The sequence below is a fragment of the Callorhinus ursinus genome, unplaced genomic scaffold (assembly GCF_003265705.2).
Source record: "Callorhinus ursinus isolate GAN/ISIS: 27379988/994484 unplaced genomic scaffold, GSC_fseal_2.0 scaffold4, whole genome shotgun sequence".
NCBI classification, from domain to species: Eukaryota; Metazoa; Chordata; class Mammalia; order Carnivora; family Otariidae; genus Callorhinus; species Callorhinus ursinus.
In genome coordinates this window covers 148,609,827-148,637,569 of record NW_027397066.1, presented here as the reverse complement: position 1 = coordinate 148,637,569, position 27,743 = coordinate 148,609,827, and the positions used below count along the sequence as shown (strand labels likewise).

Here is a 27,743-nt window from a genome sequence, read left to right as displayed (position 1 = left end):
AATACCCATCACCAGACTAACCCATCCCCCCACCCCCCTCCCCTCTAGAACCCTCAGTTTGTTTCTCAGAGTCCATAGTCTCTCATGGTTCGTCTCCCCCTCTGATTTCAGTCCATAGTCTCTCATGGTTCGTCTCCCCCTCCGATTTCAATATGTTTTAATATGAACTATTAGCATCTTAGGTTTCACAGAATTTTTAAACAATCATGTATCACTGTGATGGTAAAAAAACAGTATTTTGAAGCAGCATCTTAGAACAGCTACTCTTAATGTCATACGCAGCTTTTGATGTATGTACTGAAGTTAATAGCATAATTTCTATGTTTATTTTGCCTGTTATCAATATGTATATCGTTAAAAAAAAAACAACAAAGTTCTCTGCCTACCTAGCAATCTTTGCCTCCATTCAACTTTACTTTGCAATAGATCATAGTTACTTAATCCTGTTTAGCTTCTTGGTTAAGATTTCTAGTTCTGGAGTAAGACTCCTTGGGTTCAAGTCAACTCTTTTATCTTTTACTGTGTATGTGTCTCTTTATCTTTAGCACCAACATCAGAGCATTGTTGTAAAGATTAAAAGCAAGTTAATACTAGTATAATGTTTTAAATAGTGCCTAACATCTAGTAAGCACTGGGTAAATGTTATACGTTAATAGCTATCATTGCTATTATTAGTAATATTTTCTATTTAACTTCAAATAGTACTCATGAATATTATTAATCTTCAACTCGTGTTTATTTTTTTATTCATTTTTTTTAAAGAAGGCCCTTTAATTTTTTTTTGAAGATTTTTATTTATTTATTTAACAGAGATAGAGGGAGAGCTTAAGTAGGCAGAGCGGCAGACAGCGGGGAGAGGGAGAAGCAGGCTCTCCGCCGAGCAGGGAGCCCGATGCGGGGCTTGATCCCAGGACCCTGGGATTATGACCTGAGCCGAAGGCAGCTGCTTAACCGACTGAGCCACCCAGGCACCCCTCAACTCGTGTTTATTAAGTACTATCAGAATTGCTAAATTGAAAGCATTTGTCGATCATACTCTAGTAAACAAATAAAAACAAGTACAGAATTAAACATTTTCAGCTTTAGAGCTGTAAATTTCATGTTACTATTTTATCATGTGTATACATGTTTAACTTAGGAAATTAAATATAGTAATGTTTTCTTGTCTGATTTTATATTTTATAGGTTATGTAAATCCACTTGGGGTCACTGTTCCATATATAATAAGAACCCACCTCTAGGATTTTCTTTCAGAAAATTGTATATGCAGCTGGATGAAGGCAGCCTCACCTTTAATGCTAACCCAGAGGAGGTAAGTGAAGAATGTGAATATTTGAAATAGTTGAACTTTACTACTATCTTACTGCAGTTTTCCGATGTAATAAACTTGCAAGTAAAGTAACAAGTCATTGAATATTCCTTTTCAGTGAAGAAATCACTGAGAAGCCCACTAAGTAAAGTTAATGCTATATAACAGTCATTTCTCTTTACCTTACCAACTCACATTTTAAATCTTTCTACCTACTCATGTTGTATGGCAGCTTCCATGACATATAGGCAGTCCTCTACTGGACCTGATTAAAATATGACCACATTGTATGTGGAGAGCACAGAATATGTTCATCAAATTTTATCTGCAGCATTTTCTTCCTGTTTTATTTTTCTATTTAGTAACAATGCTACTTTTATCAGAGATAGTCACAAAGGACATTGTTCATTTGTGACACATCAAAATGTTGTCTTCTTAATGCCTTTAACAGTCCATGTTGCCCTAGAAACTGCTTATAGATTGTCATAAAACTGAATAATTTTATCAAAAAATCAAAATATGAAGACCGTTCTTTCACTATTTTATTTTCCCTATTCTCATTTTTATATATATCCTAGAAAGGTACAGATTCCCAGAAATGTTGTTTGTTTTTTTTTTCCTCAGAAATGTTTAAATGTCTGCTAGGCTTATTCTTAGAAACCTAATAGAAATTATACAGCACTCAGAACTACTACTTCTAGGTGAATTCTTTTCTGTGGAAAAATTTAACTGGCAGTTATTTTAATTTAATTTTCAAAAACCAACTTTTTTTCATTTGTTGTAGAGGTATTAAGGACTATTTAAATTATGCAGTCAAATATTTTTTTAAAATATCTTGACTTTTGCTATGTTATAATTAAAAACCTGTTTCCCCCATGTAAAATATTTGAATATTAAACAAATACTGATTTTATAAATATGCATGTAATATATATGACATTTTAAAAATTAAATTGATTTTTACTTATTACATATGATTTCTTAACTTTTCCTTGTATACAATTAAAAAATATAACACCATTGCAAAGCTTTACTGATACACCATCCATTATCAGTTAAGCCTTAGCCCCACAAATATAACAAAATATATATATTATAAAGACTGGTATAAATATTTAAGAAATTTGTTCTCTCACTACTGTTTAGTAAGAGTTTTGACGTTCAGATTGAATAGAGGACTGGGTACTTAATTTGGAAGGCAAATGAATAGATAAACTGTCAAATTTAGGTTTTGTAACTTATCCCTTAATTGTAAATTTTTTCTGATGCATTTTATTATAAACTACACTTGATTTTACTTTATTTTTGGTCAAATCCAAGTTCTGTTCCTTCCAAATATATAGCAATAGTAAGCATGTCACTTTTTGATCTTGCACTACGGCATAGCTACTCTGTACAAGAGATTCTTCTACACTTACATGTTTGAAGAATGGCATGGTTTCAAAGACTTCATTATTCTGTTTATTAGAATTTGACATTACTTGTAGCTAATTAAAACAGTTCATATGACAAACTTTATAATAACTTTATAATAAGATACATAAATTGCATTAGTCTAATGATGATTACTGGAGAACCTGGTACAGTAAATTACTTTAGATACATAAGGAAAGGCAGCTATTACAAGCCCCAGTCTTATTATGCCCAGTTTATCAAGGCATTCTGTTTCCTGTCATGAATTATACTGATAATGAGCAAAACTGTCATCTTTAATTCATATCACTTGCAAATGTTACATTCTAAGGAAAGTATAACTTGGTAAGTACTGAGTTGTAGATTTACAGAGTCAGAAAAGTTGGATGTAACTGCTGATATTGATTATGGTAAGTAGTCATTCCTTGCTAAAAGAGTACCAGTTTTTAAAACAAATTATAAAGCCATCATTTTTATGCAAAGATGGAACCACAGATAGGCCCTCATATACTAGAATATGATATGGATAGTTTTAAATATCTAAATTGGAAAAGCTAGATGTCAAAATTTGTTTCCATCTTTGCTACACATATCAGACTAGAGTTCTTGTTACACCTCCTCTACTGTGTTTGGAGGGGTGGGCAGAGAAAAAAAAATAAAATTAAAAGACCTCTTCTTATCTAACAAAACTTAAAAAAAAATTTTTAAGTTGAATGTTTTCTAAGAGAGGGGATTGAAGTTATGAATTAAAATAAGATTTTTAGATTTTCAGATTTTACTTATCCATCCTACCTTCCATTGTTACTGAGAGTTGGCTGTATTTTCTTCTTATTCACTCCCTTGCCTGACTTAAAGATATCCTAGAGCATTCCAGAAGTGTTGAATTCACTATTCTGAAAGGGGCACACAGTGCTGTCAAGAGGCATAGAGCTGAACCTTTCAGAGTGACTTGTGGTTCCAGAATTCTGATTCTATGCTTTTATGAACATCAGTAGCTTAGCAAGTGTGATCTGATAGCAAAATAGAATCCTATATTTACCAGAAGGCACCTAGGTTATAAATAGGCAAAGAAGGACATTGAAATAAATACACTTGTAGATGCAGAGAAATGAGGGAAAGTATTTTAACAACTATATTCTATACTTTATTTCATTGACTAATACAAATAATAGCAACTTGGTTGTCTATGCAAGTCAAGGCTTCAGAATTAAAATCATGTAATTGAAAGAGTTATCCTAATAGATGTTTTTATATAGAACTTATCTGTATGAGTCATACTTTAGCCAGGTCTTAGAATGACTCTTGCCAAGATTTTTGAGCACTAGAAATCAGGAAGTACTTTTTGGAGGTTGATATCCACCCCCCGCAATTGAAGCACTATCATCAGATGTGTTATTTTGGGTCCATTTAAGCCTGAGAAGTAAATTAGTTTTGATAATATGTGTAAATATAAGTGTCATTTATTGTAACTACCTGAGGTCAGATGTGTATAATTGTTCAGTATTATAAAAAGTCTACTTTTCCATAATTTCTAGTTCTGTACTTATCATTTTGATAGCAAGCATCATTAAAATATTATAAAAATGAGAATACTTACAGCCACAGGGAACAAGATTCTCCAAAGGACACCGTTCATGTCACGGATATGGGTAACCAAGCTCCACAGCGGCTGCTGGCAATGGCTCATGGGGTGGGGGAGAACTTCCGCACAGCCTGTGGTACGATTCTCTAGCACGCTGTTGTTATCTGCATGACCTTGTGATCTCAGCTGTATGTCAAGTCTTGATCTTGTGCATGAGCTTGTGTACTTTGTGGCAGGTGACCACATTCTAGTTGAGGAATGTGCTAAAAACCATCTCTTTACGTTAGGCTGTATTTCCCCTGCATGTACAAGTTACGTGTGTTGATTTTATTCTGCTAGCCATATTGTAATAAAGTAATTTAACTTCTCAACCGACTAGCTATATTCCCTGAACTCCATTTAGTATGAAACATTTTCTCTTCTTAGTTATTTTTAAATTTGGAGTCTAAAAAATTGGGAACAGACATGGTTTAATTTCAATATGTTATAGGTTTTATTTTTGTTTGTGTAAATATGTTTTAAAAAATGTTATTGAATAATATTCTTGGGAGGCCTGGGTGGCTCAGTCAGTTGAGCATCAGACTCTTGGTTTCAGCTCAGGTCATGATCTCAGGCTCTATGGGATTGAGCCCCTCAGCAGGGAGTCTGCTGGAGAGTCTTCCTCCGCCCCCCCCCACCATGCTCACATGCACTCGCTCTCTCTCAAATAAATAAATAAATCTTTAAAAAAATAATAATATTCCCATGTGGGTCAGTAAAAGCAGTCTTTTAACTATATAAGCACAATTTTCTTGCCTTCATAAAGGAAGACCCACATGCATGCATACAATGTTATGCATAATTATTAGATTGATCTGGGATAGAATCTATTATGAGAAATATTTTAAATTGGACTTGTACACACATTTTAGATGGAAATGCATAAGCAATTTATTTTTGTGATGATGTATTTTTGTTGTTGGACCAGCTAAAATATAAATGAGAAATTTGTAGTTCTCCATTTTAAAAAGGAACTCAGGAGTTTATACTGAGATATTAAATCTTACTGACTCTCTGCTCCTGTATATAGCAACAAAATGTTCATTACCATTACTTCATAGCATAGCAACAGTGATGAAAAAACTTTTATTTTTATTCCCAGGGATAGAAAATCCTGATTGGTATCATCAGAATGTGCAGATAATCATTTTCCAAATGTGTTCTTTGGAATCATTATTCCTCAGGATAAAGGACATAGTCAAAGAAGTTCCCAAGTCTAATAAATTTGACCATGATAGGTTATGATTAGTTGGCTTATTTAAAGAATAACTTTTCAAAGTCTTTAATACACTGATGCACATTGTATGTGCTGTATGTAGTATCATTCAAATTTATTTGATATAGTGTTAAATTTATCTGACAGTGTCTTTTTCTTTTGTTTTTTCCTTTGGTAAAGTAAAATTCCAGGGGACACGTTCTGTGATATGCTAGTATAGAGTATCTGTATCTTAACTATGTGTAAATAGATGTGTTCCTAAATGGATAGACAGCTAGCTTGACTACCCTGTTATTCACTAACAGTTATCTGATGTCTGTTTTACCAGTAATCCTTTTTCTTTTGAAAGTCTATGAATTTATATTTGTTCTCTTTCTTTTTGTCTGATAGTATTTTTAAAAAATTAAAACTGAGAGTTGTGCCTTGAAAGACTGAGAGATTTATGAATGTTCTATATTTTGATTATCATCTAATTTGTTAAGGAAAATGTTACTTTGTAAAATAAAACCTGATAGAAATATTGAATTCAAATAATTACCTTTAGACATTGATACAAGTATTCATATCAAATAATTTAAACAGCTCATTTATCATTACATCCTTGATATCTCATTCTCTATACTAACTCTGTTATCTCTTGCAACACGGGTATTTTCAGCGAAGGCTGACAGGCCACTAAGATGCTTTTAAGTTTGGCAAATGTACTGCCCACTTTTCCCTGTATGTATCACATAGGGTGTTTGGGCTGGAATGATCAGACAGTTTAATAGTGGCTTAACCGTATATGTTTATTTACCTCCAAAGAGACACAGAGGTGGGTATCCCAGAGTTATTTCAGTGATAGACTGATCTCATCACAGACTCTCAAGGTGTGTTGACTTCTGCCTTCTTTTGATAATAAGTTGGCCACCACCACTCAAAATATCACATCCTCATATGAAAGTATCCTCCTCCCAAAGATAGGGGGCAAAACAAAGAAACTCTCCTCAAATTCCTTATGCTTATTAGGAAGTAAATATCTTTTCAGGAGCCTTTGGTGCACTACTTCTGATTTCTGTTGGACAGACTGAATCACATGACCATTCCTAGACCTATTGAGAACAGAATAGAAGGGATTACCGATTGGCTTAGAGTTATCATGATTTAGCAACTGTGACTGAAATGCTAAAAGCAATGAAAAGAGTGAAATGGCTTTGAGGCAGGCCCAAGCATCTGCAACTCTAGTTTTACTAGTGAGCCACTTACAAAATTTGTTTTTCTGCTTCTCTTATTTCTGGGGTGTACTGGTTTAGAAGCCTTAGTACCCAAAGGAGGAATATTGATAAATGGCACAACAATTCAGATTGGTTGCTGAGACTCCCTATTTGTGGTTTTAGGTCCTCCTGCCACTGAGCAAAAATGACCAAAAAAAAAAGGGGGGGGGCCACACAATGGATGGGTGTCAGTAATTATGCTGTGGTTGAAGTAACGAGGTAACAAAGCGGGGAAAACAGAAGGATAGAAGTGGAACTCAGGAGATGTCTTCCAGGTCCTTCTAATACCACTATATTCTATCATAGAAGTAATTAAAAAAAAAAAGTCACATAGCCCTGTATGGGCAGGGTTTAAATCACATCACTTAGACAACTCACTAGATAAAGAACTTCAACCAGCTGAAAGGGTAGCTCCATTCCCAGACTCAGGAGTTGTACACAGTTTATTCCAAGATAATCATGCTAATATTATTCCTCTTGGTTAGCATCCATGCAATCCAGTTCTGACCTGTAAGATTGGAGGAACATGTGCAGAGAAAATTTTAAGTTTCAGAAAGAGACAAAAGAAGGTAGTACTCTATCTATGTATATGCGTACGCATGTGTACATGTGTATACTTCTGGGACTAATATATGAGGATATAATGATAGGAACAGATGCAGCCATCTTGCAGCCATGAGGGCTATTAATAACACAGGGCAAGTAGAACATTAGGAAGAAAGAATTGGGTCCATGAGCCTAACACCCCTGGAGCCAAAATACTTTGAAATTTCTTGTAATATAAGAAAATAAAATCCCTTTACTTTCTTGAATAGGGTTCCTGTTGTTTGCAATCAAGAGCATCCTAATGCATCATCATCACCGTCATCATTATTACCCAAACTCATTAAGAATTTGATATGTAATCCTGAATGCAAATTATTTTTTATAAGAACAAACAGTGCTAATTTTCATTAGCAAAGTAATTTTATCCCCAATTTGCTGATGAGAATCTAGTCAGAGCAAAGGAGCAAGTTGATGCTAAGAGGAGTCCCTTACTATGTATAGCTTAAAAAGCTTTCTTCTCTATTGGAATTATTTACCCGAAAGAGCTAAAATACTCAAGTTAATTGGCAAAACCCCTTCCCTTGATTAGTATTAGAGTCAAAGTGAAAAACTATGCCTCTCAGACACTGAATATTATCCTCTGGCTACATAATTTAATATTTTCAGTCTGGTTACAACAGTCAGGTCATACCAAACTGGAGGCCATTCACTTTTTTGAGGGCAACATGGTAGGTATATGGGTGTGTGTGGATATCTCTTATCTCTTTTTTTTAAATATTTTTAAAATTTTATTATGTTATGTTAGTCACCGTACAATACATCATTAGGTTTTGATGTGGTGATCCACGATCCATTGTTTTCGTATAACACCCAGTGCTCCATGCAGTATGTGCCCTCTTTAATACCCATCACCAGGCCAACCCATCCCCCCACCCCGTCCCCTCTAGAACCCTCAGTTTGTTTCTCAGAGTCCACGGTCTCTCATGGTTCATCTCTCCCTCCGATTCCCCCCCTTCATTTTTCCCTTCCTTCTCCTAATGTCCTCCATGCTGTTCCTTATGTTCCACAAATAAGTGAAACCATATGATAATTGACTTTCTCTGCTTGACTTACTTCACGTAGCATAATCTCCTCCAATCCCATCCATGTAAAAGTTGATGTAAAAGTTGGGTATTCATCCTTTCTGATGGCTGAGTAATATTCCATTGTATATATGGACCACATCTTCTTTCTCCATTCATCTGCTGATTTCAGATCAACTTTATTTTACACACTGCCCTGACCATAATAGATCTTGACTACCCTCCCCTTCCCTTGTCACCGAGTCATTCCAATACAATGACTCCACAGAAGTATGTGGACTCAGGGCAAACCTTTTAGAAGCTTCAAAGAGAAACAAATTCCCAGGCCCTCTTTTGTCTTAATCTAATTGAAAAAGAGATTCAGACCGAGAATATTGTATAGCTTATTCATCAAACCACCTGATGCATTTTGCTTTTGTTTTCCCTTGTACATCATGGGAGATACTGTTATCTCATTTAGTGTGAATTATCTAGGGTAAATATAAACAGAAATTAGTGGACAATGTATTAATCTAGGACTTTCAACTATAAGAAAGAATAAAGTTAGACTATTTGAGCACCACAGCACCCACACTACAAATTTTAAAATGTGCAGTGCTGAAATGACAACATTTTTTCTTTGCTTGAATTTTACTTTTGTTGCCAATTTAGATAAATATACCTGGTGAGTTTACAATATTGTGTTAATATTCTAAGTACATTACAAAGAAAAATCTGTTTGCCTTTTATTTCCTGACCATATCCTGACCATCTTAATACGTCCATGTTCTTTGTTATCTGATGTGACCACAGTTTCAGTGAAACTTGACAGCACTTTCTAGACCTAAGTTCTCAATTTTAATGTCCAAGGTAGTTTTCTCTCCTACACATCTTGTCTGAATGTGGCAATTGCAAATACCAATGTCACAGTGAATGTCACTGTAAAAGATGAATTCTTTATCAGAAATCTGAAAAATATTTCCTCAGTTCTTGGATGTCATCAGTTGTCAAGCATCCATCAGATTAATTGCAGCTTTTGAAATATGGAAGTATGAAGGAAACACTACATTAAATACAAATTTTTTACCAACTAACTATAGTATACATTTATCCCTAATATTATATAACATTTTCTCTCGTGTCATAAAGATTTTGAAGATGCCTTCTTATAATAAAAATATTAAGATCTGGGCGCCTGGGTGGCTCAGTTGGTTAAGCAACTGCCTTCGGCTCAGGTCATGATCCTGGAGTCCCCGGATCGAGTCCCGCATCGGGCTCCCCGCTCAGCGGGGAGTCTGCTTCTCCTTCTGACCCTCCCGCCTCTCATGTGCTCTCTCTCTCTCATTCTCTCTGTCTCAAATAAATAAATAAAAATAAAATCTTAAAAAAAAAAGAGTACTTTAAAAAAAAATATTAAGATCTTTGTGAACCACTTTTGGCCACTAGCAGGTAAAGATAGCATCAGAGTGACCTGTTGTTTTTTATTATTTGTACTGGTGACTCCAAGTTTTGAGAATTTATAATTTGAGGCATTTCAAAGTATACTAGAGTTTTGATCCAACTCATAGGTTTTTGTTGTGGTTCTGTTCTGTTCATTTTTTACCCCTTAGTTTAATTATATAATCCTTAAAAGTCATAGCTTCTCTTGAAAGCCACCTGGAGGCTTTGTACAGATTTAAACACTCATTCAACAAGTATTTATTAAGTATCTGTCCACCTACTAATTATATGACTTAGACCTTGTAAATTATTTAACCTTTGGGCTTCAGTTTCCCTGTCTATAAAAATGGGGACAATAATATTTGTGATGAATATTAACTCATATTCACACTAACATATTGTTAGTGCCTCTAAGTACTCCCCAAAATGTAGCTTTATATTTATACTAGAGGTACAACTACAACAACTTAGACTATCAAGAGCTAAGCACTGCTGTAGGCGTTGGGCTTCATCCTCTCTTGGAACTTTTGGATTCTAGTAAATATTTGACACCTGAGTCATGTTCCTTCATAAAGTATGTATCAGTCACACCAACATCTGCTAGCTTTAAAAGATGATACCCTTTGCCTTTAATTTCATTTTCTAGCATGTGATGAACAATCTTTTGCATATACAGTAACTTTTTGTGTCAGTGGTGATGCTTAGTATAATCTTTTTGAGGACATTTTAAACAGTAATTAGGTGTCCAAAATTACATTCAAATTCAAACCTGCGTCGTGGCTGAATATGGTGGTAGGATGAATAGATACTTTAATTACATGAATGAGTATACACATGTGCTAGCAGTGAAACTATTATTTAAATCCCAGCTTGCAAAAAAATAAATAAATAAATAAATAAATCCCAGCTTGCTTCTCTGTTTGTCTACCATTAAGATTTGGAGTTTTTCTTAATGTTGTTTATTTCAAAATTGCTTCAGAGCTGTTAAACTATATTTACAAATGTACATTTTAAAATCTAGGTTATATGAAAAAACTAATTTTTATTTATCAAAGCAAAGTTGTTCATTTAAATCTATTTGCATGTGATTTTTACAAGCAGGAATTCTATATTAGCCAATATTATATTCAAATGTGTTACTTTCTCATTAGTTTGAATTATTTTTAATTGTACCTTAACCTAATAGAGTTTTATTTACAGATTTTGACTAGAGTGCTTTCTTTTTCTAATTTACAGACAGTTTAGAGAAGAAGGGGCCTTTCCAAGAAGCTTACTTTAGCTACCAGCAACTTGTCAATAATATTAGTAGTAGTAATTTATCATTAAGAATTACCTTCATGTTCTTCATCTTATTGATCTATCCCAGTCAGCAAAGTGACACTTTTGGGGACTATTAGAAGTCAAAGTGTGACTCTTCTTCTGTTTGAGTCTATTAAAACTAACTAATTGGAACTAATTTTTATTTGTTATTTAAAACCTAGATAATGACATTTATGTGATTTTGCTGATGTCATTGCTTTCTCTCCTATGAAAAAGAAGCACAAGGATCTGTCTTACATGTCTCCTCCATTTCCCCTGGACTCCATTAGAAAGATTTTCCATTTTTCTTTAGATTTTCTTTGAACTATCCCTCCTGTATGTGAGATTTCCCATTGACATCTTCTGGCTAAAAATAATTTAGGGTGTATGTGTGACTATTCTTAGCAGTTCATCAACATTGTACACCCTGATGTATGGAAAATTGTTTTGGAAAGGTGAAATCCTTTCCACTTCAAACAAGGTCTGTAAATGAGCTGACTTCATTCTGTATTTCATACTCAAAACTGAATAGTATGATTCTTCATTATCCTCCAGAAAGTTTAATTCTGACTACTTTCAGTAACAGTGTAAGAAGGAATTGGTTGACCAGTGCACCAATGCAAGATGTTTATAATAGGGGAAACTGGATGGGATGGACAAATTGGGTAGTAGAGCCAAAATGGGAACTGTCTATACTTTTGTTCACTCTTCCTGCAAAACTGAAAACTGCTCTAGTAAATAAAATCTATTAATCAAAAAAAAAAAAAAGAAGGAATTGGTGGCAGTATATCAGCACTGTCTCCTCACAACTGTCACTTCCCCCACATAAGAATGGACAGTGTGTGTTCTCTGTTCTTCCTAGAAAGAACTTCCAGGCAAGACTGGAATCTGCAGGTCAGATTTCAAACTGACATCAAAATCATCTTCACATTTCTGTCCCAATTGTCATGACGTCCTTTCCTCTTAATTATAACTAAGTCACACAGAGGCTTCCATTGAATAAATAGCCTATTTATAGGCACCTCAGTAAGAGGAGAATTTTTCTGGTCAATCTTATAATCTCTTTATATAGGACAACTTTAAAAGCCTTGGCATAGTTTTTACTTTAGTCTTGGACTCTAGTGACTAGATTAGGAATAACAATTATACTATGTATAAACAGCTTAAATTAGCATAAAAAAAGCAATGTGTGACATTTCTAAAGTTTATGCTGAAGGTCAGTGTTACAACAGAGAAGAGTGGTATAGAAATTTACAGAAGAAAACACTGCAAAAGTTAGTGGGTAGAATGAAATGAAATGAAAGGGCAGAACAAAAACTTCCATACTTAGTTTTTCAACTTGCTCATTAAATAATCTTCTGCATTTACTTTGCTTCAACTAAAAAGAAGGTGTTAATTTATTACTTGCACAGTATATATATCCCCAAATGGATTTCACCTGTTCAAGTTCTATGTGTTTTTTTCCTTAATGTAGAATACATATTCTCTGATTAAATAGGGAGAGTGAGAACTGCTGACTGAACAAAAATTAATAGATTTTACATTTTGCTTAAGTGATTCTGACAGGACTATAAAAAACGAAGAAATAGTATCACCATCAGTGCTATTTTCCAACAAGACAATGAGAATACTCCATTTGACCTATAGAAGGCTGCCCTCTCTGTGATGTGCTTATTATTTTCTACTATCCAGAAAACAAATATCCATAACATTTTTTGTGTCTCTTAATTTTTACATTTTTTCATGTGAAAAGATGACATTTCAGTTCATTTCACTGTGGCTAAAATACATATTTGAATATTATTGTATTACTTCTTACTGAAAGAAAAGGTAGAAATCTAGATTGAACTCTGTTTTATAAATATTGTTAAAATTTAAGGATTGTTATTTTAAGTCTTCAAATGTCCTTTAAAAATGTAGTGTCCAGTTTGCTTTCTATTATATAATGCTCTAAGGATAGATTCATTTCCTGAAAAATAGTATAACCATGGTTCTGGATTTCACATTGTATACAAAGGCAAATTTGAACAGAATTAGTTAAACCAAGTTTTTTTCTAAATATCTTTATTATTTTCTGTAGGAAAACAAGGGTACCACCAATTTTGTTTTTGTAGTGATTTCTGTTATAGATACAAACTGCTACATAATGTTTCTGCCAACTGTCTGTGCCAATAGCAAGTACTTTCAGTACCAGTGGTTAGTGGGTTTTTTTTTTTTTTTTTTACTTAAGAAGGTATGTTTTTTAAGTCAGTTTTAGGTTTGCAATAACAGTTGGTTCTTTTTCATTTGGTTTTGCATACCTAGTTTTCTAGAATTCACTCTGCTACCTGTGTAATTTCTGGTCCTGAACATATGTATGGTAGATTTTGCTTTTGAACCACACTGTGGATAATAATGACTTGAATCAAAGAAATAAGACTTTATTAAAAGGGGAGAAAAAATGTGGGTATTGATGTAATAGAAGAAATGAAACAAAGTAGATGTATCTTAAAACATGAATTGTATGAAAAGAGCCATTCTTACAATAATAAAAAAATAGATGACCAACACCTAATACATTTCTTCTTTTTATTTTTTAAGTTTAAATCAATTAATTAACATATAGTGTAGCATTAGTTTCAGAGGTAATTTAATGATTCATAAGTTGTATATAACACCCAGTTCTAATTACATCACATCCCCTCCTTAATGTCCATCACCCAACCCCCTCCTCCCCTCCAGCAGCCCTCAGTTTGTTTCCTATAGTTAAGAGTCTCTTATAGTTTGTCTCTCTCTCTAATTTCTTATTTTATTTTTCCCACCCTTCCCCTATGATCCTCTGTTTTCTTTCTTTAATTCCAAGTTTGAGTGAAGTCATATGATAATTGTCTTTCTCCAAATGACTTATCTTGCTTAGCATAATACCCTCTAGGTCCATCCATGTCATTGCAGATGGTAAGATTCCATTTTTTTTATGGCTGAGTAATATTCCATTGTATATATATACACCACATCTTCTTTATCCAACACATTTTTTTCTTCATTCTAAATTACTTCTTGGGTGCCTGGGTGGCTCAGTCATTAAGCGTGTGCCTTCAGCTCAGGTCGTGATCCCAGGGTCCTGGGATCGAGCCCCGCATCGGGCTCCCTGCTCGGCGGGAAGCCTGCTTCTCCCTCTCCCACTCCCCCTGCTTCTGTTCCTGCTCTCGTCTATCTCTCTCTGTCAAATAAATAAATAAAATCTAAATAAATAAATAAATAAATTACTTCTTAATATTGGTGTAAGCTATCCTTTCATGATTTCTTGAATTATTTGTTTCCCTCCTAAACAAATTACATCAAAACAGTTCACCACTCTAATATGATTGTGTAAGTCTTGGGGCTATCATTTGCATAAGTTTTTAGTAACATACTCTATGGAGTCTATCTTACAAAATTTCTTAATTTTTTTTAATTACTGCAAACATCTGTTCTATTAAAGAAAACTTAAAATGAGATGGGATGAATTTACATTAACATCACCTGGGTTCTCCCTGCTGCTTGGCACTCCTTTTGTTTATTCCTAGTGGCTTCCCAATGTATCATATGTGGAATTTAAGAACGGGGAATAGGAATTTATTCCTAGTAGATTCCCATTGTTGATAGAAATCTTTACCACTTCACTGTGGGATCCAATTCAGCTCTTTTCCAACTCTTCCTAGATAGTTTATGCACCCTAAGAAGAAAATCAATATGCGCTCTCTTTTCTGCCTTTATCAGTTTCTTAATATACCTATCTCTGAACCAGCACTACCGTCCTGTCCTCCAGTCTCAGAAAGCATTACCAACTCCTTAAGTCTATGTTCATGATCCAAGATTTTTCCTTCCCTCTTTTGATCAGCTTCATTAGTTTCCATAATTCTATCTTCTATATCACTTAATTCGTTCCTCTGCTTCTTCCATCCTTGTGGTCATTGCATCCAGTTGGTTTCAAATCTTGGTTATTGCATTTTTCATTTTGGCCTGATTGGTTTTAAGCTCTTTTATCCCTGCAGTAAGAGACTCCCTTGGTGTCTTCTATGCATTTCTCAAGCCCAGATAGTATCCTTACAATTGTTGCTTTAAAATCTGAATCAGGCATATTACTTATCTGATTTGATTAGATCCCTGGCTGTGACCTTTTCTTCTTTCTTTTGGAATGAATTTCTCCATCTGGGTCTTTTTGTCTGGGTCTCTGTCTTTGTGTTAGGAAGGCCAGTACGTTTTCTGCTCCTGAGAGTAATGGCTTTATAAAGAAGAGGTCATATACTCTCCAGGGCTGGGCGCTTCAGGAAGTGTCTCTGGTGTATGCTGTGTGCACTCCACCACTGTGTATTGGCTGCTCCATCCCTCAGGCCAGTCCTCTGCAGGGTTTCTCCTTGCCTGCGGTGGGGAGTGTCTGTACCCTGGCCAGAATGTGATGAGTTCTAATTCCACTTGTATTTTCAGTCTTTCCCCTGCTCCCCTTTGTCTACCTTGCTGCTCTCATTATCTCTTATTGTTCCTTTGTCAATCTTTTCCTCTCCCTGTTGATTTTCTTTCTTGCATCTTCTGATGTGCATGGGTCAGAATGGTCTTGAAAAAACAGTTGTTTCTCTTTTTGACCTCTAATGTTCTTTAATATTTTTCCCTCCTTTGTACTAATAAATTTTTCAAGCGACTGGGCTATCAATTTCCTTACCTTGAGCTCATTCCTTAGCTTTCTTCCTAGACTTGAGCCCCCATCACTCTGTGGAAAGAGACCCCTTGAAAGGCACTGCTTTCTTTTCTTCCAGTCACCAAATCCATTACCTTCTTTCCCATTTTCATCTCCTTGAGCTACCTAAAGGAAAAAGGAAACTAGCCATGTTCTATGCTAGACACTTTCATAACTTCACACTAGCTACTTAAAAGATTTTTACTGATTAAGAAACTAAGGTTTGGAAAGTTTGAGTAAATTATGTTCACAAAATCACAGAGCCATGGTTTGGTCCTTGTGAAAATTATGCTCTTTCAACTATACTAGATAATTGCATTGTATACCCTTTTCTTTACATTTCAAAGACTTTTAGCCTCTGGGACATTATTCTGTCCCTGCCTTCTTCCATCTCTGCTTACTCCTTTACCAATTCTTCTTATTCAGGATCCTTAGTCTGTACCTTCAACCCACACTTGTTTCTTTATATCTTATTACATTGTCAGCTGCCTATTTTGCCTTTCTAGTTTTATCTCTCATCACCTGAAGTTCAACATTTTGAAGTCCAAACTCATTACTGTTTTCTTTAAATCAACACCCTCTATAACCTGTGAGTTTCCCCCCTGTCAGTCATTTCCCTTTTCGTCTAAGCCAGAAACATCAGTTAACTTAATCTTTCACTTTTTATTATTCCTTGACTTGATAGCCAGCATGGTAAAATGTGCTCTCGCTTCATATTTTCATATACATACGTAGCATATGTGGGGTTTTTCATATGTTTTTAGGATAGATTATTTCCTTTGTATTTCTGTTGCTTTAAGCCTGGACAAAGGTAGTAGCCTACTGTCTAATTTCCCTTTTATTATTTCTCTTTATATTACTGTCAAATTTATATGGCACGCCATTGCTTCATTATGTTAAGAAGGCTTCAGAGGCTTCCAGTTACATATAAGGGAGAAGATAAACTCCTTACCTTAACATTCACTGCTATTCCTGTTACAGTCTAGTTCCGGACTTGGCTCTCAAACCCAAGGTAGTTCCCCTATTTTCCTGAAAATTGCCTGATTTTTTATCTTATAATGCTTTTGCTTATATAATACAACATTGACTAAAATATTCATTTCCAGTGTTCCCCTCATTCTGAGCTATTTAAACCACTACGATTCTTTCAAAGTAGATATTCCAGAAAAACCTATCTAAATGTCCTGTCTCACAGTGATTTTTCCTTCCACTGAACTACTAGAATGCTTATTTTTCATACCTGTTCATTTAGGTCCTATTTAACTGCCTTGCATCATTGATTTGTCACATATGCGTATTCTACTTATTTGTGTCCCTGTCTCATCTCCCCAGATAAACTTTAGATTTTCTTAGAGCAAAAATGTTTTATACTTCTCAGTGTCTGTCACTACCTTGCATATATCCCTTGCACTTAATACATTTTAAATGAAGATGTAGATAATTTTAATATATTTGTTTTGACCTAATGTTTCAGAAATGCTTTTAAAGCAGATACAGGGGCACCTGGGTGGCTCAGTCGTTAAGTGTCTGCCTTCAGCTCAGGTCATGATCCCAGGGTCCTGGGATCAAGTCCTGCATCGGACTCCCTGCTCAGCAGGAAGCCTGCCTCTCCCTCTCCCACTCCCCCTGCTTGTGTTCCCTCTCTCTCTCTGTGTCTCTCTCTGTCAAATAAATAAATAAAATCTTTAAAAAAAATAAAGCAGATATGTACCTACATACGTATCTATACATATATACACACATATGCACAGATATACATATATCTACTTTACAAACTAGTCTTTGGGTGTTCCTCTTTATATTTAAATCTAAAGTTAAATGGATACTTCTTTTAAAAATCACATTACTGGGGCACCTATCCTGTTAGCAGCTAGAAAGACTAACCCATTTGTCTAGTTATAGAGTGGATTTCAAAATTTTGGATTTTTTTTTCCAAATTAATATTTATGATTACTTATAAGAATATCTCTTTCTGGGGCATGTGGGTGGCTCAGTTGGTTAAGCATCTGACTCTTGGTTTCGGCTCAGGTCATGATCTCAGGGTTGTGAGGTCAAGCCCTTACCTTAGTATGCACTGAGCATGGAGCTTGCTTAAGATTCTCTCTCTACCCTACCCATGCTCAGGCATATGCTCTCCCTCTCTCTCTCTCTCTCTCTCTCTCTTAAAAAAAAAATCACATTAGTAAGGAATTTAAGATTTGTAATATGAATATTATTTACTCTTGTGATTTTCCAGAGAAATATGAATCTTAATGTATATATCCAATCTATTTTCATGATACGAATTTCATTTATCCCACTATAACTTTCCTTTAAAACTATTTTTTTTTAAATAAAATCCATTTTGGTCCAATAGTCTTCTTCCAGATGACAAAAACTTCCCTTTATGCTATGGAGCCAATTCATTATAGGACTGACATCATCATGATTTATCTTCAAGTCATATGACAAAAATGTCTTAGAATTATTCCTATGTGAAAGAAAAGGAACCACACTATGGCGGTAACAATTCAGATAATTCTGCAAGTTGAACCATGTAGAGTTTGCATAATGGAGTTAACATGTATATGGATTAAGCAATCAAATAAACTTAAGTAGTAATAATTTGAAGATTAGGCTTATTTTGGAAATGTAAAAAAAAAATTGAATCAGGCAAATAACAAACCATTGGCCTCGAACAACTCAGCTGTAATTGCAAGTGTAGCCTTCCTTACATGGCACTAACCTCCCTCCCTATTACGGACACTCAGTAGCCATACTCCTACATCATCTAGAATAGGGATTCCTAACCTGCAGTCCTTAGATGGGCTTCAGGCACTTAATGTATATTTAAAAAATGTGTATGTGCATTATTCTGGGAAGAAGTTCTATAGTTTTCATCAGCTTAAGATCTTCACTAAAACCACACACAATGTCTGTTCTTTTTCCTTATGATAAAGCTTTTCAGATGTCTTAAAGTCTTAATATTCTTTCCTAGGTATCTTCTTTAGGCCTAATATCAGTACATCCTTCACATCTTCCTAATCTAACAGGGATTGACCCTTCAACAATCTAATCAGGTCCTGATTTCCTTTATGCAGATAAATTCTAGTTTGTCAGTATACCCCACAAAATCTCTCATCCAGAATCTGACACTTTTGTAGTGAATTATGTGGACAATAGTGAGCTACTGCCTTCCCTTTTTCTGGAAATTATGTTAGTATAGACTAATATTAATGTTCATGATTTCCTTTGTCTGTGAGACACTACATGCATTCTCTCACTCTGCTGAGAGCTCTAGTCCTGATTAGTAACATGCTATGTGGTCTGGGCATATCTCTGTACCATTCTTCTAAAACTATATTAAAAATGAAAACTTATACCACTTATTAAACAAATGTAGAGTTATTCAACCAATCTCATACTATGTTTTCTTTAGTAGTTCATTGCTTACCTAACAAGATAGGAATTTGGACGGTTGCCAGCTTGCTTATTGAAGAAAATTATAATCTGATTTCATGCCTTTTCCTATTTCACACCCCTCGACCCATTACTTTGACAGCCCTTCTGAAGTAATCTTCCTTTCCAGAGAAATCTCAGACTTGAAAGCTAATGCCTCCTTTCCTCATAAAACCAACAGAGTTGGCTAATTTCAAGCTGTGTCCCTCGTTTTCAGGACTGGGTTTAAAGTTGTTTGTGTTCTTGCTTACTCCTCTGTATGTGATTGATTATGGAGTCTTCAAAGTAGGCGAGAGATTAAATTCTTAAAACATGTATTCCTTAAAAAAGGAAATTATCAACAACATATTTTAGGAATGCTTACATGAGGCAAATACCAATGCTAATTTGTAACTAAGGAGCATCAAATGATATTAAAATGCATATGTCATATAATTAGAGAATTACGTACTATTTAATGGATCATTTAGTGTTTTTTTAATATTTTGTATAATTTTAAAAGTTGATTAGATTTAGTTTTACATCTTTTAAATATTGATTTACAAGTAGGTATAGATAAAGAACCTATTAAATAATATTTAGTTGACATTCCTTGGGGTTTGAATAGCTTAGATTTAAAATTAAGCACTGCAAATGCTTCTGAAATATTGTTATTCTTTTAAATGGAGGAATTTTGGAAAAAATCAAACCTGACAATTTTTACTAAGTAGATGAATTAAAACATACAGTCAACTCTCGATTATTCAAACTAATGGAGGAAAGGATGGAACAAGGATTACTGTTTCTTTAGTTCCTGCCCCCTCAGTTGCTGAAAGCCTCATTCCAAACAAAAGTCTTTGGCTTTCCGTCTTGAACATGTTACATTCCTAACCTTTTATCCAGGATGCAGTCTGAAATACAGCTTACAATTGAGTTGACAAGATCATTTCATATTATCACATTCTGCTCTTCTCAGACACATTTTTAAATCCAGTACTTTAGCACTGCTTTTGTACTATTAAGATTCACATGAGAAACTGATAACATTGTCATTAGGATATTATCCTCATGGCTCATAAAATTAGTTTTATAATAAAAAATCTTTGAATTATAATTTACAGATAATTATAACCTTTCAAAGGCATTACCTCATGGTACCAAATTGCTTTTTTAATTTTTTTTAATACAAAAATTTTATGAGACTTTTTTATCTTGAAGAGTCTTTCATAAAAATTCTTCCAACTTTTTGAATTCTTAATGAGTGCAATATTTCTGAGTACTATATGTGTTTGTAAAAGGGAAGAAATGCTGAAGGAATTTATGTGTGAAAACAGTATGTTGCGTGTATATAATACATCATTTTCTCTACTAATTAACTGCACACAGTGTGCTATTATCCAGACATAAGTATTCATGGGAACACATGTATCTGGATAACTACGAGTTGAAATAAACACAACCTGCCTTTTATTTCAATAACTGCACATTCAAATCCACATAAGGTATTTATTTGAATGTGACCTCCATATACATGAGAAAACGTTGGTTTCAGTGTTCAATTTTTTTTGTTGATGTTTTGTTGTTATTGATTTAAATCTAAAATAGGTACAAACTGTGGATAATGCTTCTCTGGAAAACTTTGCATGCAGGGAGAAGGAAATTCAAAGATAAATCCTATGAAAAAACACTGAAATTGTTTTGTCCTATTATATTTTGCCTCCCTATATATTGAAGCTAAATTCTTATTGAATGTAGCGATGCTTAAAGGCAAAGTGTGTACAGACCATAAACCCACCTGGAACTGTGCCTACTTTACTTTAAGTTAAATAACTTAATTATTTTTCTTTACAGAATAAAATTGTTGATCTTTGATTTGGAGAATCTTTTTTTCCTCAATAAGTTTTTTCCTTGAATAGTGTATTAGAATATGTCTAAGAGATCATGTTTTCTATTAGGCAGTGGAAGTGTTTGGTACAAGGCTTATTTCAAAGTCTACATAGTAGTTTCCCCTCCCCCTGCCAACCACCAGCACCATATAAGCCATATTTCTATATAGTTAGTTTTAACTGACATGAGGCAGAAAATTGAATTAGGATTTCCTTAGGAGTCTTAACTTTGAATTTCCTACTTTTCATTGCATGTAAACTATCAACCACAAGTAATAGTTTCAGCTCAAGTTCTAGCTTGTATTTTGCATGTTAAAGCTATAAAAAGTCTATTAATGCTGGACAGAATTTATGGCTATTGTTCCACTATCGCCTAATTGTTAAAATTTATAAATAAAGACTGACTTTATTTATGTAGACTTGTCTTTCTGCCTTAGGGAGTGAACTACTTTATGTCCAAGGGTATCCTAGATGATTCACCAAAGGAAATAGCAAAGTTTATCTTCTGTACAAGAACACTAAATTGGAAAAAACTGAGAATCTATCTTGATGAAAGGTAAAAAAAAATTAAGTTTTCATCAGAAATGAATTAAGTAATGCTTTTAATGAGTTAAGCTTTACTTTTAAAACTATACCACATAGCAGTCATCTAGTTGAGAAATTTTTCTCAGCTATTTATAACTGCCATTGTAGCCTGAAAGCAGACAAACAGTATGTAAACAAATGAGTATGGCTGGGTTCTAATAAAATTTTTTTTACAAAAATAGGTAGTGGGCCATATTTGGCACACTAGCTATAATTTGCCTATCCCTACCATAAACAATTGATAGAAATTAAAGATGATCATATAATCATGGTTGAGTTCAGCAAGAATTGAAGCATAGTATTACAAAGTGTGACTATTTATTAGATTGCCATTGATAGAAAATATGTATAGACATACACATGTACTTACACAAATATTTATATAATTGTAAATAATCCAAATGTACATAAGTGGAATTGTTATGTCCATAAGACAGGGTACTGTTGAGTCATTAAAAAGAATGACTTAGATCTGTGTGTAAAAACGCTGTTCACAATATACCATATGAAATAAGAAAAGCAAATATTAGGAAAAATATATACTATATGTTGACACTTTTTAAAGTCTACATAAATAGTTGTTACCTCTGGTGGTGTGGATTGCTGTGGAAAGTGAAAACTCTTATTTTCATAGTTAAAAACATAAAGAATTCTGTTGCTATTTGAATTTAGCCAAAAAAAACTTGAAAAGAAGCTGCCGCTTTTAATATTGCAAAATTTATTTTTTCTTCATTTTATAATTTAGAATTACTAGTTTCACCTTGCTTTGTTATAACCTATTCACAAAAAATTTAAAAATTATTTAATGTCTTAAATAATCAGAGTTGGATTTTTTAATTTTAAGGATTATGTATACTTTGTAGGATTAGCTAATCTCAGAATCAATAATAAAGTATTTTCATCCAAAACATAATTTATGAGTCCTTATCATTTTTTTAGTAGAGAAATGTTAACTAAAGCTGTGTCTTTTTCTTTTTCCACTAGGAGAGATGTCTTGGATGACCTTGTAACGTTGCATAATTTTAGAAATCAGTTTTTGCCCAATGCACTGAGAGAATTTTTCCGTCATATCCATGCCCCTGAAGAGCGTGGGGAGTATCTTGAAACTCTCATAACAAAGTTCTCACATAGATTCTGTGCTTGTAACCCCGATTTAATGCGAGAACTTGGCCTTAGTCCTGGTAAGAATATATATAGTGAATTCCTTCCAGCCCCCTTCCCACCTCCAGGTAAAAATAGTAGTATATGAGACATTTTTTTTCTCACCCTGGGGAAACATGCTTTCAGTAATTACAAATACTTCTCTTACTACTTATAGCAATGACTAATTCTATAGAATACAGCATTTATGTGAGCTTAGAATAGTTTATCAGAGCTGTCATTTGTATGTAGTAAACACTGTTTTAGGAAGAAAATTAGACTTAGCTATAAATTTATTAAAATTATTCTTGATTGAGAATTGGATATTACTAATTTAACTAAAAACTTGAGAAATTATTTTTAAAGCTTTTCATAGTCCACATATTACATAGGTAACACCTAGAATTTTTCTACTAAAAAATTTATTTTTAATACAATTAATTTTTATAATTTGTGTGTATGAGTATGTATGTATGTACGTGCAATATAACCTGAGTATCCTACGTATTTTTTCATTTAGCAGAGCTTTACTTATCGCTTCATCTCAAAAATTATATTGTGTTGATTTAGTGGCGGTTACAAAACACTTACCCATCATATGAAATTTGTTGAAAATGCTTTTATAAAACATAATATTTGACTTTGCTTTATTAAGACTGCAGGATTCTGAAGTAAAAACCCCATAGTAGTAGCAAGTAGTTGTAGCATATAATAATAAGTATCTTGAGGTTTGTTACTATTTTGTTAGTAAACATCAGATATTGCTTTGGGCATATATAAAGACATGTTGTTGTTGTTGTTGTTGTATGCTGCTCAGGTTTAGCAATCTTTTCCCTAAAAATTTACTTCTGAAATTAATACGTAAATTCCATGTACCTTAAAAATACATATCTCAAATGAGAATATTAATTTAATAATAAGTTATTTACGTTTTATTTTCAAGGACTGTTAATATATGTCTTTGTCATTAAATATTTTCCAATTAGATTTTTATAAAAAACATTCTATGTAAATATATATGTGGGTTTTTGGTTTTTTTTTTTTTTAATGGGAAGATAAATATACTAACAGTACAGGTGTATTTTATGGATAGTTGAATGGGAGTATCGCATTTGAAAGCAAAGATGAAAATAAAGCCAATTCTGAAATTTTTATATTTAGAATGAGCTTTCACTATAAATTCCTATTCTAAAATGCTTTATGAGTTGAAGGAAAAACTCACGAATTGGTGGTCAGTTAGGATGATCAACCATCCCTGTTTGTCCAGGACTGAAGAGTTTTGCAGGACACGGGATTTTCAGTGCTAAAACTGCAAAAGGCCCAGGCAAAGTGGGATGACTTGGCCATTCTATGTTTAGTTATGATCTAATCTCAATTTCTTTAAATTATGAAAATTTTTGCATTAGATAATGCCTTTGGGGCCACATTTTTCAAACCACCTAATAATCTGAGGTGTTTCTTTTTAATTCCAGATGCTGTCTATGTACTGTGCTACTCTTTGATTCTACTTTCCATTGACCTTAGTAGCCCTCATGTGAAGAATAAAATGTCAAAAAGAGAATTTATTCGAAATACCCGTCGTGCTGCTCAAAACATTAGTGAAGATTTTGTAGGGCACCTTTATGACAACATCTACCTTATTGGCCATGTGGCTGCATAAAAGCACAATTGCTAGGACTTCAACTATTAACTTCAAACTAAAGTTACCCAAGGACTTATTTAGCAGATATGGGGCTTACATTAGTGCTGGTCATTCTAGCCTCTGTATACAATCAAGCTCGAGTGTATACGTTTTTTTTCTTTCACTGTTTTCTTTTTTAGTAATTTCCTTGGGGAACTAAATAATTTTGCAGAATTTTTCTTAATTTTGCTTATCATGTTTTGCACAAAGCAGAGCCATTGTCTGACACAGCTGTGTAAGAATGTTAAACTGACATTATACTCTAAAAGATGGTATATTTGTGCATTAGATTTGCTTGAAAACTACTCATTTTCATTCTTTTTTAAAATACCATGTAATGTGTACATATTTAACTAAAGAGATTTATAATCATAATTATTTTATTGTAAAGATTTTAACTAAAGCCTTTCCTTTTTCTCTCAAACTGAGTTCTGAAATTTATTTGATTCTGATCTGAGCTTATGACTGTCTTCATAAAAGTTGGATCTGACTTGGATAAAAACCAATACCAGTTTCTCTTTCCTTTGAACTTTGAAAAGAATATTAATTTATTACTAGTAATAAGCAAAACAGGCACTTATTTTTATAATATAAATTCATCACTTGACTTTCCATTTTTAAAAAGTTCTGGGTTAATCATTTCTCAATAAGTCCTTTAAACTATTTGAGATAGCAAAATATGTTAAAATCTAGGATTCCCATACATAGGAACAGAATGTTATTAAAACTTATATCTCTTGTAATTAGTCAAAATTTACCATTCTCTTAACTTGATAATTTCTGTTTAGAATCAGTTGAGAAAGGGGTATTGTGAATGAATAAATTTTCCTTATTCATTCATTCAAAAATATTTACCAAGGACCTTCAGTGTACTAGACACTGTGCTAGGTAGTAGCGATACCTAGACATGGGCCCTGCCTTCATAGATGTTACATGATTGGTAACAAAAGGAAAAATACTGCTTCTTGGAGAGCAAATGTAGGAAGCATATCTTAATTAACAATTATTTAATTTTGAAACACTTAGCATTGAAATGATAAAGAACAGTACATTTATATGGTAAGCCAGAAGTTTCTTGGGAATACTGCTAAGGAAAAGCATCAGCTTTGAAATGAGACACTATGTTATGAGTAGAGCTGCTAGTTTAGGGGGTGGAACTTGGAGGATTAGAAACTTTTTACTGGAAGTGTACTGTCCCAGCTTCTTTACAGATCTGGTCCTAAGTAAGTAGTGGTTGGTAATACTACAACTACAAGTGATATCCTATAGAATTTTCAATGACAACACATAAGATAATCAGATAATTTCAGAAGTCAAAGGGACTTTTAGATTGTAAGTTAACAAGTTCTCAGATCTTGAGGAAAATACCTAAATTTTCACGTGTGCATAATTTCGAATTCCGTGACAAAATGCTTCTTTGTAATTTTTAACTTCAAAACTGATTTACTGGAAAGTTTCAGAAGACCAACAGTAATGATACCATTTTATCGTGTCTATTTTCCCATGAATGGCAGGCATCTTGCCCGCTCTATCTCCTTTTCTTTTTTCTCTTTTTTTTCCTATCCCTATCTCCCCCTTACCATTGGGTTCTTTCTACCTCTGTTTTAGCTTTACTCTTTTCTTTCCTTCTTTTTATTTTATTTTATTTTATTTCTTATTATTATGTTAATCAGCACACATTACATCATTAGTGTTTGATGTAGTGATCCATGATTCATTGTTTGTGCATAACACCCAGTGCTCCATGCAGAACGTGCCCTCTTTAATACCCATCACCAGGATAACCCATCCCCCCACCCCCCTCCCCTCTAGAACCCTCAGTTTGTTTCTCAGAGTCCATAGTCTCTCATGGTTCGTCTCCCCCTCTGATTCCCCCCTTCATTCTTCTCCTCCTGCTATCTTCTTCTTTTTTTTTTTTTTTTAACATATAATGTATTATTTGTTTCAGAGGTATAGGTCTGTGACTCAACAGTCTTACGCAATTCACAGTGCTCCATTTCACAGTTTTCCCCCTTTTTCCTGTTTTATTTTTTCCACCCTGACCTGATTATAATTGTAGATTGGCAGTATTCTTTTTTTTTAACATTTTCTTATGAAAATGTTCAAACATAAAAATTAAAATATTTTATAGAGAATACGTATATAACCACTATGTAGATTCTACAATTAAAATATTAATGCATTCACTTTAGCTCATATTTATCCATCCCTCTGTCCATCAATGAACCTATCTTATTGTTTTAATACAGGTAATACAAGTTTCGGACGTCAGAATACTCTTTCTTCCTATAGAATTCAACTTGTATATTGTTAGCTAGAGACCCACTTTTTTAAATTTTTTTTCTGTATAGGTAAAATTTGCATTCAGTGAAATACATAAATATGAAGTGTACTAATCCATGAATCTTAATAAATACATACAGTTGAGTCAGCCAAGCCCATATCAAGATATATAACTTGATACAACCTAGTTACAGTTAATATTTGTACCACTGCACATAAAATATAGAAACCTTGTAACTATACAGGAGTGTTTACCCACTTCCTCCATTTGTTATTTTATAGTTGTCATATGAGTTACAGATAGCATGCATTACAAACTCCACACTGTAATAATTTGCTTTGAGTAGTTGTATAGACTTTAAACGAGGGGGAAAATACCCTCGTTGATATGGACCCACATTATCACTTCTAATGCTTTAACTCCTTTCTGAATCTCCAAGTTTCCTTGTAGTATCATTCGTGTCAGCCTGAAAAATATTAACATCTATGACAGTTCAGGTCTGCTAGTAATTAATTATCCTAGTTTCCTTTTACATGAAAATGTCTTTATTTTGTTTTCCTTTTTGAAGAGTACTTTTGCTGCATATATAATTCTACATTGACAGTTTCTTCCCCCCTTTCACACTTTAAAGATATTCCTCCACTGTCTTCTGGCCTCCATTGTTTCCAGTAAGAAGTCAGTATATTCAAATTGTTTTCTCCCTGTGTGTATAAAATCCCATTATCCTCTGAAAGTTTTCTTTTGTCAAATATTTTTCAGTCTCATTTTTCTTTCCTCCCCTTTTACACATGTGCTAAAACTTTTGATATTATTTTACAGATCTTTTTTTTTTAATCTTTTTTTCCTCTTTTCTTCAGTTGGATTATTTCTCTTGATCTCTGTTCTAGGACACTACTCTT

At 33.7% G+C, this 27,743-nt stretch overlaps 1 protein-coding gene across 1 annotated transcript in view; it reads left to right on the top strand.

The window, feature by feature from the left end:
• Positions 1-24,984, top strand: part of FBXO8 (F-box protein 8) — a 46,509-nt gene extending 21,525 nt beyond the window's left edge. The window contains exons 3-6 of the mRNA XM_025874480.2: positions 1,186-1,312; positions 21,592-21,710; positions 22,724-22,920; positions 24,352-24,984. Of these exons, the coding sequence (XP_025730265.1) occupies positions 1,186-1,312; positions 21,592-21,710; positions 22,724-22,920; positions 24,352-24,539 (631 nt within the window). The 3' untranslated portion in view covers positions 24,540-24,984. The remainder of the gene's footprint in view (positions 1-1,185; positions 1,313-21,591; positions 21,711-22,723; positions 22,921-24,351) is intronic.
• Positions 24,985-27,743: the final 2,759 nt, after the last annotated feature.